We start from the raw sequence: 13,040 nt of genomic DNA, 5'->3' as shown, positions 1-13,040 counted from the left end.
GACCGTGAGAGTATTTGTATAAGTTAGCTTAATCCGTAACATATGCATTATAAACTAATAACACTGAAGTAGATAATGTGCCTATTAGGCTGTGTTCAAACCAAACAAATTGTCAGCCGCCCAATGTTAGCAAACGTTACATGGTTTATTGCAATTCCATACATATTCACTTTTCGTTTCACATGCATATTATAACAAACGATACATTATGCGTAACATGCATAGACGCTGACATTCGGCGGCTGACAGTCAGTTTAGATTGCACCGATTTGAACGTAGCCTAACATCTTATATAAATGCATTATTATAAATTATATCCCTTACATCATAAAGCAGGTTGGAGCGCTTTTAGTGGCCACACTCGAACATGAGTCGAAAATACAAATAGCTTCAAAAGAACCCTGAGTTTTTGTTAGATTCATTTGTAACTTTTATAAGATTGTTTATTAATTAGGGCACATTTATTGGGCTGACCTGTAACGGTAAATGTATATAGATAAATAAACAAATCATTTTTACCTACAAAGGTAGCTGGGCTCCGTTCTTTGGTACCTTTCTACAAAGGTTATTGAAAAAGTATACGTTCCGGCTCAATCCTCTATTATTTTACAATAACAAAGTAATTGATACTGCGATTCAAAATCACGTCAAAGTTCAAATACATTTATTTCAATGATTCAATAACTATTTATTACGTTTCTCCGCTATAGCAGTAAGTACCATTATTGCTGTCTATCAAAATATAGTCATTATGATAATGATAAATGAATTGAGAACTAAAATCAATTTTACTGTTCTATTCAAAGCATTTGTAATGGACTTGCATCTGTCCGTGACCTCAAACGTACCGATATATATTATCTATGTTAATATGTATCATTATGATATTGCATATAGTATGGCATATTGGCATAATAGGTATCATTGCGGTAGAAATTGGATATTAATTCAATCGTTCGTGTTATCAAGATCATGGCTAAACGTATGCATATGCAAAAAGTTCGTAAAATCTTTGTGACTTTTAATTTATGTGGATAGTGTTGCTTAATAAACCAATTAAAAGACTTAGTAAAGATTAGATTTAAATGCAGTATTTTAAACTGCGTTCTTATAACCGTAATCAAAGAAATAATATCATGTTTTAACGCACAATCAAAGTTATTTATTAATCATTAAGTTACAAGCCTGCTACATTAATAAGAGTGGGTTTACATAAACAAGTAACGAAGACTGCGGGAGAGACAAGAATTATGATATCAGTAGGGAATCAGTGAACAGTAGAACTTTCATCGGGCTACTGTGGACCTAATGATCATAGTGCACAACGTAACAATTAGGTAATAAAGCTCTAATTACAAGTGGATGTTAGTGGAGAGCGAGTGGCGGCCCGGCTCGCGCCCTGCTGCATAAGGAACATTCGAGTGAATGCACGCCGCTCTATAAATACGAGCTGCACTCGCGCGCCTCTACTATTTACTCTAAACCCATTGTTGAAGTCTGCACTATGCTAAGGGTAATTTCTTTTATTGATTTCAATTAAATCTGTGCTCAATTTGTGATGTTCACTTAAAGTTGTACAGGCTTAGGAGTGATTTCGTTGAGTTTAAACTTGTTTATTTGTAACGAGTATTAGACCTTGTGAGCTTTCAGGACTTTCAAAAGATATTTCGAAATTGTAATGGATTATTGTAACGTTTGTTCTCAATTTCCAGGTAGCGTTGGTTCTGTGTGTCCCGGCTGTGTTCGGTATCATAGTGAGAGACCCCCCGCCTTCGCCGAACGACTACAAGTATTCCTACAATGTTCAGGACCCGACTACTGGGGACAGTAAGAGTCAGCACGAGGTGAGGCAGGGTGATGTCGTCACTGGAGCTTACACAGTGCTGGGGCCTGACGGGACCAAGAGGACGGTGGAGTACACGGCGGACGCGAAGCACGGGTACAAGGCAGTGCTGCGGGAGGACCGACCCGCGCCCATACTGCCGCAGCCGCCTATTCCGTACCACCACTACTACCCTGTAAACCCTGTTCAGCATCATACACCTAGTCCCCGAACATACACAGTTCGCGCGCAAGTGTTACACAGTGCTCCTCCGAATGACTACGCAGAGGAACAAGAACAGCCCACGTTATACTTCACCCGCTCCAACGAAGTTGAGCCCAGACTGGACTTTGATGGACACTACTTTCTACCGGCTACGACAAGCAAGTATTAGATTAGACTGATAAATTATGTAATTCTTATCCTGAACTTGTGATATTAGGTAAGATAATTGTTTAAAATGGGGTCTGTAAAATATGCTGTGAATAAGGTACCTAATTAGAGATATAGATTAGATTGATGTACATTAAGTGTAAACTTGTACCAAGTGATTGTTTTGTGCAACTGTTCGGTCCGAAAGGTAAATAAAAAACATGAGCGGCCGCTTGAGATTAATAGAAATAAAAGGTAAAGCAAGGCTGAATGCGTACTTAGACCGATATTTTTTTTCTTAAACCGGCGGCGGTGTAGCGTGAATAGTGAGTTTTATTTAACCTTAATCCTTCCTTCCGAACGTATGGGAATTTAATAACTCATTACACTGTTACATATTATAAGTGGACTATTAAACAGTATAGTTCCGGGGTAAATCAGTTCACCGGATCAGCTGGTTCAAGGCCACGGCGCGGGAAGTGGGTCGGCCGGCGAGAGGCGCGGCCTTACACGTTCGGGCCTTAAGACCAGCGAATTAGCGAAGCTTATTTGAACGAAGCGTAGCGACAACGCGATTTTAACGCAACCGTGTCTAATGAGACGCGTGCCTGATGTGTTCCGAACACTTTAACATAATGGCCGTTAAAGACAGACTTGTTCTTTTATTTTGGTATCCCCCACTAACATTTGGCGGTTGTGCAATCTGATGTGTTGACCGTGGTAATTTGACAAAGGCTTGCCATGTGAACATTGACTTATTGTTTTTGATCTTTGATGTGATTAGTATCAACATATTAAAAAAATCATAACAAAATTGATAATGTCAAATGAGCTAGTTCATTTTATTAATTTGCCACGGTAAGTCCTAAGCATCTTTCTCATGATATTGTTTCTTGATGTAATGCATAAAATGGATGAATAAAGAGAGCTACTCTTGAAATTTCTGAAAGAGGACATTAATAATGTAAAGGGTGTGTATTTGTATGGTGGCTGACAAAGAGGAATGGAAGAAGACAACATATTTCGTCGAACCGCAAATAAATTGGGGGCAGGACGGGAAGGAGGGAGAAGTAATGAAGAGCAGGAGAAAATCAGATAATATTACAAGCTATACGATACGTGTCTAAATTCATAACACCCGTCACACCGATTGTAGATAATTAAACAAAGCATTTGGCTATTGTAAATTAAAAAAAAAACTTTACTCTATCTTAGGTATTTAGGTACTAATATTATAAGAGAGGTAAATAAGTCTACGAGTGTGTACAACGTTGTGCCTAGGTGGTAATTTCTAAAATCTAGAAAATAAAGAAAATAGATCTGTTGAACCGATGGTGTTTCTATTTTATTGTCCGATTTTATCTTATACCCTTATTTTTTTAGAAATATAAAAGTACTAGCGACCCGATCCGGCTTCGCACGAGATAATAGTATTTCCCCACTATTTCATGTATGTTGTATATAAACCTTCCTCTTTAATCACTCTATCCATTAAGAAAACTCCCATGAAAATTGGTTGCATAGTTTTGAAGATTTAAGCGTACAAAGGGACGTAGGGACATAGGGACATTTGTTTTATACTATGTACCTAGTGATGTAGAGGTATTTTTTTATGGGATATGGGATTTCAGGGGATATCTGAAAATCAGGGCAACACAGCTTACACAGAGATAGCCCATGCCACACTGTTTCTTTTTTTTGTATACTTTATATTCTTTTTCAATGTATGTATGAGTGGCTAAATAAATGGTTTAAATAATTAATTCAAAACAACTCTCTGAATCGTCAATTGCGGTGCATAATAAAATCTAGGTCATATTGAATAGAATAAATCTGTTCAAATACAATAATATGTTTAAAGTCTGTTTATAATCATAATCATATAACGACTTAATGTTACAACCTTAAAAGAAATTGGCCGTCTGACCATGTACACACGTGCGTAAGCGCGGGAACTAATTTGTATTGTTCTTCAGAAACCAGCTCTATTAGAGAAATTAAATAATCATTACGCTCACATTTTGTTGACGATTAAGTTTAAATTAAGTTGTATAAAGGTAAGTATAGACTACAACATTTTCTGGAGCATTTCTGTGTAGGTAATGTAACGTTCTTACGAAAGGTACAATACCGACAAAAGCTCAGTTTCCAAAGCATGTCTCGTTCGTAAAAGGATGATACACTAGAACATATCATAGAGCGGCTCGTTGTTCTATTACAAGTAAATGTTGTAGTCTGTACTCACCTTTGTAGTGCTTATTATTAACTTGCTATGTGTAGGAGGCCTTATTGCAAATGCGCGTTTCAAGGTCTTTAACAAAGACAAGACAAACAATGTTATCGTAACATCTGTAAAACCTACGTCGTGTGTCATGTGTTTCTTTGCGGACAGACTTTCGTTAACTTTAGAGATCATGGGCATATGGAAACTTTGTACCTATGTGGGTAGGATCCCAAGAAAATAAATTAGTCACTACGTAGTAGAGTCATGTCCTGTAAAAACGTCAACTGACAAGATGTAACAAAAACTAGCTTTTACTTACTTATTAGTCCAGGTGTAGCCTTAGGGTGCGTCCACATCTGGCGAATGCGCAGCACGCGAGCCGATCGCGAGCTGCGCGCGAGCTGCGCGCGTGCATTTTTGTTCGTGCGGCGCTTCTGCTTGGCCCGCGCGCAGCTCGCGCGCGACCTAAGCGCCGCACGCGAGCGGCGCGCAGGCGGCGCGCGACGTCTGCCATCTTCGATAGTACTGAGCCAATATACGGAACTGTAAGGGCGAGAACTGATTGCGCGCAGATCGCGCGCCGCTCGCGCGCTCTATACGAGCCTTGCGTGAGTTGCGCTAAAGAGGCGCACCGAACTATTGCAGTGACTGCGAGCGCGCAGCTCGCGGACAGCTCGCAATCGGCTCGCGTGCTGCGCATTCGCCAGATGTGGACGCACCCTTACATGCTTAAAGCTATCAATCCATATTTAAAGAAAGCATGTTTTCACAGAGCTTAAAAATAAACACAAAATAAACTTTTTAAATTGTCATGATCCAGAAAATGCTACGATACACAGATACTCAAACTCGAATACCAATACTCTTTCATCATATCACCAGGATGAACAGAAATAAACTTTGACACTAAACCATAAGGTCTAAAGTGGAGCGACAGGGCAGAGCTCGTAACAGTACCCGCAGACGCATCGCTTGGGGCAGCCGAGGTGCAACCACGAGTAGATACCTACTCCACGGAATCAGTTTTTGAAACAATAGGCTAAGTAGAAAAGGAAACACAAAAGAAAGCTTTTTAAACGGTCATAACTCCTACGATATACTCGAACAAATTCGAGATTTCCATCATATCATCAAAAATAAACTTTAACACTAAAGAAATAAGGTCTATAGTGGCGCGACAGGGCACAGCTCGAACCAGTACCCGCAGCCGCATCGCTTGGGGCAGCCGAGGTGTAACCACATGTACTCCACGTGGTTGTCGTGAGGACTGCAGCTGCATCCCATGAGCCGGCGGTTGTACGCGCTGGGGATCAGGTTTGGCCGCTCCCTTGTGCCTGGACCTAGGATAACAAAAGACAAAAGTGACTCAGCTACGTAGGAAGTTTCATGGACACACTCAGAGACATTTAATGGTTACTTAAGCCGTTCCTTAGTGCAGTATTTCTATGAGAATCTGTCACTAAGGAGTGACTTAAGTAATCATTAAATGTCTCTGAGTGCGGGGGTCAGACACTTAGATAATGTCTACTGTGCCCTGAAACTTGCTCGCGGTAGGACCTAATGAGCGCATCCGGCCGTGCTCTCGCTGTGGCGGCTGGCAAAATATTGGGTTGACAAAATGTAGTCTCACTGTAATATGACATGTCATCGACACGAAAGAAGAAGAAGATAATTAGAGATGTCTTTGTAATTGAGTAGATTTTGTGCTCAGAGCTGGGCATCGGATTTTAATGAGGACTGAAGACTGAAATCAAAATCGTTTATTTGCCAAAACTTCGTGGAGGAACATAGTTTACTGTCGCGAAACTAGGCAAATTGTGTCTTATGCATTGTGGTATATCAGCTATACCTAATCACTGTTTCGCATTTGGTATGAGAACCTCCTTCTTTTGTTTGAAGTTAGTTGAAAATGGATCACTAAATTATCGTCTGTAACCTTAACTCAACAAAAACTTATCCCGAAATGATTGGAACCCGTCATTTCAATCTCCATGAATTAAACCTTATTATAGATAGTTCAACTCAGATTTGCGCGCGGCCCTATGTGTGCGTCGGCTTGTAAATATACAACTTTCATTCGTGTGACAGTGACGTCGTCCGAGCATGACGTGTTCTTATCACTTTTTCTTATAGGTACAGTCGTTTACGAAAATACTAGTTATTCGCGGAGAAATTATTAAGGAGTCGGATAAAGCGTTTCAAAAAATAAAACGACATTCAAAGCTTTTTATTATTAAATATAGTTTTTCATTATTTTTTCATACGTCTTTTCAAATTGACATTGACAGTATCTAAGAATTGAATACTCCTTAAGTACATATTTTCTAGCTCGGGGTACGTGGACAATAAATAAAACTGTGGACTAAGAATGTAAAAAGAGGTATAATCTAGTATAATAATGTAAACAAAATGTGTGGGGAATTTTAAAAAGTTATATTGCTTCGCATAATGTCGACCAAAAAAATAAAATAATGAAACTCATAAATGAACGTTTAAGTCAAATTGATGAAGGGATGTGGCGTAATACTTGTCGACATGTAGAAAAGAAAAAAGAAGAATACTATAGACATTTTGACATTGGAGTCAGAATTTATAATTCTCCTTGGAGAGTAGCGAATCCGAAAATTCATCATTTGATTTTTCAAATAGCGATTCATAATCATTATAAATAAATAAACATTAAATTACGTAATAACTGTTTTTTTTTAAACCCCCGTATACAACCCCTAAATAACTGTATTGTACCCGACTGTACCTCTTGCCACGCACACAAAGTTACTGTATATGTACAAGGGTTACCCACACATAAGGCCGCGCGCACAACTGAGTTGAACTTACTATAGCATTATTAAGTCACCTTTCTTAATAGCCATGATACGGAAAGGATCGCAGTCTCCCGCCAGATGTGCGAGCAGTTCTCTCTTCTCGAGTCCGGTGACGTGGTCCAGTGGATCATGCATGCCCGCGTACATACGCGACCCCGCTGAACGAAGGTGTTTCATCCATCTCGACCACCACATTGCGACTCTGTAGAATTGAAATGTATTACATGGTCAGGTTTATAAAACTCTAGCGACCCGCCACGGCTTCGCGCGGGATAACAGTATTTCCAAACTATTTAATGGATGTTTTTATACATAAACCTTCCTTTTGAAACACTACCTGATAAAAAAGGAGTTTTGAAGATTTAAGCGTACAAAGGGACATAAGGACATAGGAACAGAAAAATACTTTGTTTTATATGTAGCGATCTATAGGTACTGTAATATTCTAAAGCTGAATTACTTCATTTGTTTGTTTGAACGCACTAAACTCAGGAACTGCTGGTCCGATTTGAAAAATATTGTTAGATAGCACAGTGACGGGGAAGGTTATGAGCAACTTTTCATCTAGGCGCGCGAAGTATAATACTTCAAGTATTTCTAGGTAATTAGTGCATTAATAAGAAAACACAGTGGAAGAGCGACTTTTCAAAAAATTTATAATTCCTCACAAAGAAAATAGCTTACTTGAGATAATATTTTCATTGTCTATCCGAGTACAGACTCACGAGATGCTTAGGATGACTGGTGGACATTGTGGTGGAGGACATTTTTGGACATTGGACAAATATCAAGACAGTAACCTAAGAGTAATTAGTACCGTGAATTGTAAGACGACGGATGTCTTATTGAATCTTACCAGTTAGATTTAATAGCCAATATAAGCACTTAAAACACGGACAAATACAGTATTGCTTTGATGCCAAAATCAGCCCCGTTTCCTGAGTGTCAATAATATGACAACGTCACAATTTCTAATTGAATGAGATTTGAAATAAGAACTCATTTAGGTATATAGGTTAAAACTTTAAATTCAAACCTTCATGTTAAGTTCCCATTTCATTGTATTTTCCAGTATTTTCACTGATTGTATGCTATCTTAGTAGACAGAATATCAATCAGGGGTTCATGAATAAAATGTAGCTTCAATTTAAGATGTATTTAATTGTAAACCATGCGTATACCTATGTACATACAGAACTTTTGACATATGAAGACACGAACACTAAAATTGCAGTCACATGACCCAGTTCACTAAAACCAAAATAAGTTACATCAACAAATACGCGTTGTAACAAGGACGCGCCCAAAAAGTCGACCAGCATTACAATGCAAGTGATCTTTGTGCCACAGATCAATCATAGCCCACTTGCTCTTATTAACATATTATACGACTCAATTCGGTAGACATTGGCTTCGTAAGATTATAATTGAATTATGAAACATCTGACAGTGACCGGTTTATATCTTGCCAAGCCAGTGTCGCATGTAATGCAATGCTGAGACAGCTCTGATATAAAAACTCGAAGAGATACAATTACAGCACATTCAACTTGAGTTCTCCTCATAGTGAAGTCACTCACATCTCTTAAAATGGCTTTCAAGGTAGGAAGTCATATTACATTAAAAGTTAAATTAAAAGTTACATATGTGAATATAAAATCATTGCTCAGTGTGATAGAATTAGCAGTCTAAATTGGTGTAATCCTTACAGTTTTCTTAACAAAATGTAAATCCTATGGAAAGTGAGCTAGCTAACAATTTATCTTTCATTTCCAGCTGGTAGTCCTGGTCTGCGCTTTCGCCGCCGCTAACGCGGGCATCATTGCCCCTGCGGCATACACGGCTCACCCCGCCCCCGTCGCCTACGCTGCTGCCCCCGCGGCGCACGTAGTGCACGCTGCCCCCGTGGCATACGCCGCCCCCGTCGCCAAGGTGGTGGAGGAGTACAACGCGCACCCCCAGTACAGCTTCGCGTACGACGTGCAGGACGGTCTCACCGGCGACTCCAAGAGCCAGCACGAGAGCCGCGACGGTGACGTCGTGCAGGGCTCCTACTCCGTGGTCGACCCCGACGGCACCAAGCGCACCGTGGACTACACCGCTGACCCGCACAACGGTTTCAACGCCGTCGTGCGCAAGGAGGCTCTCGGACACGTCGCTAAGGTCGTCGCCCCTGTTGCCAAGGTGGCCGCCCCCGTCGCCTACCACGCCGCCCCCGTAGTGCACGCTGCCCCCGTCGCATACCACTCTGCCCCGGTGGTGCACGCTGCCGCCCCCGTCTACCACCCTGCCCCCGTTGCCTACTCCGCCCCTGTCTACCACCACTGAAAGTGAAACCTAGTCATCATAGTCATGCCTTAAACTGAAGATTATTTATTTATTACATAAGACTTGTGTTCATGAACAAATAAAAATAATGTGAATATTAACTACTTCATTTTTATTAATAGTTTCCTATTTCATTTATGATTAAGCTTTGTGTAAGCGTACATTGTGTAACATCAGTAAAAGCTAAGTAAGCCCATTAGTAGCCAAAATAAGATTTTAGTCTTTTTAGTATCTATGTAAAGTGTGCCACTAAAGAAACACTTTGCCTGTAGGTGTTAGTAAGGATAAGTCTATTTAACAAAAAAAGTAAGACAGCTTTGATTTAGGAGCATAGTTCAGTTGCTTTAACAAATTGTTTGTAGGCCTACCTACACATAAACAAACAAGTGTTAAAGTAAGCTGTAGATCATCCGTATCAAAAAATGTTTACCACGTAACATAGCCACTATTTAATCGTAACAGATAAAGCTAACTTGGCATAATCCAAGTAGGAAGGATACATCACGCTCCTGCCGGGGCTGCGGGTTGTTCGAAAGAGATACCACGGCCCTGGTACATAAAAGGCCTATGACGGAACACGACGGTTTTTAGTTAGTAAGAGTCTGACACTCCCTCACCGCTGCTAACCCACAGCGTGAGGGGTGATTTGATGATTTTTGACGTCGTCAAAAAAAAATACATCACCCTAATCACCGACAGTTATTATCACTTTTATAAAAACAATGTCTATTTGTTTCTGATTATCTAAAGTTCTCTAAAAAGACACATTGTATTAGACAAAAGATTGATGACATTGATACATCAGTCTGCTCGACAAAAGTCCACTGAGCCTTTATTACGACTCGACAGCTTCAAACGATTGTATTTTTTAATAACTTTTTTTCTGTTGGAAAGTCTCTTCCCAAGTGTTCCAATTGCCGTCAAGTCCAGGATCTGACTATTTAGAGCTAAACTAATAATTGAAAGTTCAGGGAACTCCGCAACAGACCTCGTGTTTGAGCTTACATATATATAATTCGTATTGACGAGAATTTTCCAGTAACGCTGATTGTGAAAACTATGTATTTTCACTGACAATAAAAAACTTTTTGCAAGAAAGTTCGTTAATTTTGTTTTGTAAAAAGTTTTTGATGATAAAGTTTTTTGAAAGAAAAATAGACAATAGTTGGAGCAATTTGCAATGTCAAATATTTTTTTTTCATCTTATCATGCGAATTTTTATGATATCAATAGGAACAATCTACCTTCAAACGTAGACAGTATGACTGTTGACGACGACGGTAGAATTAAGTAACCTATTTAAGGAAATTTATACATTTACTTAAATAGGTTACTTAATTCTACCGTCGTCGTCACTTAATTCGTAACTTAATGTATTTTTTTAAAACTAATATATAAAATCCAATACATCTCAATGGCACTTGAGTTCCTACCGAGTTAGCATCATGACTCATTATTACAAACTTTTATATTCAAACTTTATCAAAATCCTGCCAGATTAAGATTGAGTAGATATAAGCACCCAAGATTTTTAAACAAAAATGCCTTTAGAAGGAACATGATGGGTTTTAGTCAGTAAAAGTCTGACACTCGCTGCTAACGTTCGCACGTCACTGTACTCGTTCCTTACGTGTAAGCGTGTAATTAGCACGTAATTAGCACGTAACTCACAGCGGGAGGAGTCATCTGATGATTACCGATAAAAAAAATCTGGGTTCGCTGCGACAATAGGTTCGTATTTGTCGTGTCAACATATGAAAATTATTTTTCTGTTATTTCCATCCGTCCGTATTGTTTCATAAATCGTTTGGGCGGTACCAATAGTTTCCATTCGACGACCACCCGACTTATTAATATCATCGGTCATTCAGTAATTTTACTAAACCGATATATCTTCTTATTGAAATGAATTTTCAACCAACAATCCAAAAAATAATCATGTAAACACAGAAATTGTATCAATAAATAGTATTTTATTTAACTCGCAGGTACTAAATTACATTATGTATTTCCAACCAATTAATGGTGGTAGATGGGAGCGGAGTAGGCGAGGGGAGCGCTGTGCACGACGGGGGCGGAGTGGTAAGTCACGGGGGCAGCGATCTTGGCGATGGGGGCGGAGTATGCGACTGGGGCAGAGTGGTAGGTAACGGGGGCGGCGATTTTAGCGACGGGGGCGGCGTACGCTACAGGGGCGACGACCTTGGCAACAGGGGCGACGACCTTAGCGACGTGTCCGAGAGCCTCCTTGCGCACGACGGCGTTGAAACCGTTGTGCGGGTCAGCGGTGTAGTCCACGGTGCGCTTGGTGCCGTCGGGGTCGACCACGGAGTAGGAGCCCTGCACGACGTCACCGTCGCGGCTCTCGTGCTGGCTCTTGGAGTCGCCGGTGAGACCGTCCTGCACGTCGTACGCGAAGCTGTACTGGGGGTGCGCGTCGTACTCCTCGACGGCGAGCTTGGCGACGGGGGCGACCACCTTGGCGGCGTATGCGAGGGGGGCGGAGTGCACCACTGGGGCGGGAGCGTACGCCTGGTGGGCGACGTAGCTGGGGGCGGCGGCGTACGCCACGGGCGCGGCCGGGTACACTCCCGCGCTGGCGGCAGCCACCAGGCATGCGAACACTACAAACTGTAGGAAGAAAAAAACTTATTAATTACATTCCAGGAAAAAACTTAATGGAATGTGCTACGATTTTTTTTGTAAATTCGAACTCTTAATTTTGAGTAACTTTAACTGATTGAGTCTTATCCTACCTTGAATGCCATTGTAGGAGAAGTGTATCAATGAAGTTCTATTGAACGAATGATATCGAATCGGAAGCATACGCGTGTTTTATACGAGCGAGGCAGCCCCGCGGCGAAAGTAGCTGAGAATACAACTAGTAGTACAAGTAGTAGTCTTGAACTACAAGGCCTACAAGTCAAATGTTTGCATTGAGAAAATAAACAGGGACGTTATTGATGCCATATTAATACGATAGCACAATAGCCTTTTAATCATAATAGGCTATTATAAAAGTGATACAATGACAAAATACACCGTATCAAATATTTACGATTATTCTATAAAAAATGCTTCTAGGTACTTAGTAAAAGCATTTTTGTGTGGTTATTAAGATAGTGATGCGATAATAGCCTGTATCAATGAATTCCTGTCAAAATGCTTCTAAGGTAAATTATGGAATCAGAAGTTACTTTGCAAAAATCCATGACATAAATGTTAGAAATTGCTTCTACTTGTTTAATAAAAAATCTGATGCAATAATAATGACAGCGTAAAATGTCTATTACCGTCGTAGCACTATCGTAAAACTTACGTAGCGGTGACGCGTAGCGCTCGCGTAGCAGTGCTACGAATGAGGAAGTTTCTTGGGAATACTCTATGTAACTCCTAAGTTTATTTTTCACAAATTAATGTCTAACTCCTCACTCCTGGATAGATTAGAAAATAGTTAAATAAGCTAATT

At 40.2% G+C, this 13,040-nt stretch overlaps 3 protein-coding genes across 5 annotated transcripts; 2 read left to right on the top strand and 1 right to left on the bottom strand.

The window, feature by feature from the left end:
* Positions 1-1,357: 1,357 nt before the first annotated feature.
* On the top strand, positions 1,358-2,518 carry LOC110376827 (larval cuticle protein A2B). Its single transcript, XM_021335436.3, has 2 exons — positions 1,358-1,513; positions 1,713-2,518. Exons 1-2 carry the CDS (start codon positions 1,505-1,507, stop codon positions 2,214-2,216), a joined length of 513 nt encoding a protein of 170 aa, XP_021191111.1. The 5' UTR covers positions 1,358-1,504; the 3' UTR covers positions 2,217-2,518.
* Positions 2,519-5,229: 2,711 nt separating this feature from the next.
* Positions 5,230-8,192, bottom strand: LOC110376844 (cytochrome c oxidase subunit 5B, mitochondrial). Of its 3 annotated transcripts, none has more exons than XM_064040807.1 (3): positions 8,100-8,192; positions 7,276-7,445; positions 5,230-5,758 (listed from the first exon to the last, which is right to left on the bottom strand). In XM_064040807.1, exons 2-3 carry the CDS (start codon positions 7,436-7,438, stop codon positions 5,583-5,585), a joined length of 339 nt encoding a protein of 112 aa, XP_063896877.1. In that variant the 5' UTR covers positions 7,439-7,445; positions 8,100-8,192; the 3' UTR covers positions 5,230-5,582. The 3 variants fall into 3 exon arrangements, with proteins under 3 accessions (XP_063896877.1, XP_063896879.1, XP_063896880.1); XM_064040809.1 differs by having other exon boundaries at positions 8,061-8,119; XM_064040810.1 differs by lacking the exon at positions 8,100-8,192 and adding an exon at positions 7,928-8,031.
* A 513-nt stretch (positions 8,193-8,705) lies between these two features.
* LOC110376810 (larval cuticle protein A2B) lies at positions 8,706-9,672 on the top strand. The gene is made up of 2 exons (XM_021335413.3): positions 8,706-8,845; positions 9,020-9,672. Exons 1-2 carry the CDS (start codon positions 8,834-8,836, stop codon positions 9,569-9,571), a joined length of 564 nt encoding a protein of 187 aa, XP_021191088.3. The 5' UTR covers positions 8,706-8,833; the 3' UTR covers positions 9,572-9,672.
* The last annotated feature ends 3,368 nt before the right edge of the window (positions 9,673-13,040 follow it).

The sequence above is a fragment of the Helicoverpa armigera genome, chromosome 23 (genome assembly GCF_030705265.1).
Source record: "Helicoverpa armigera isolate CAAS_96S chromosome 23, ASM3070526v1, whole genome shotgun sequence".
Lineage (NCBI taxonomy): Eukaryota > Metazoa > Arthropoda > Insecta > Lepidoptera > Noctuidae > Helicoverpa > Helicoverpa armigera.
The sequence above is the reverse complement of the archived record's forward strand: the minus strand, read 5'-3'. Positions and strand labels throughout refer to the sequence as shown.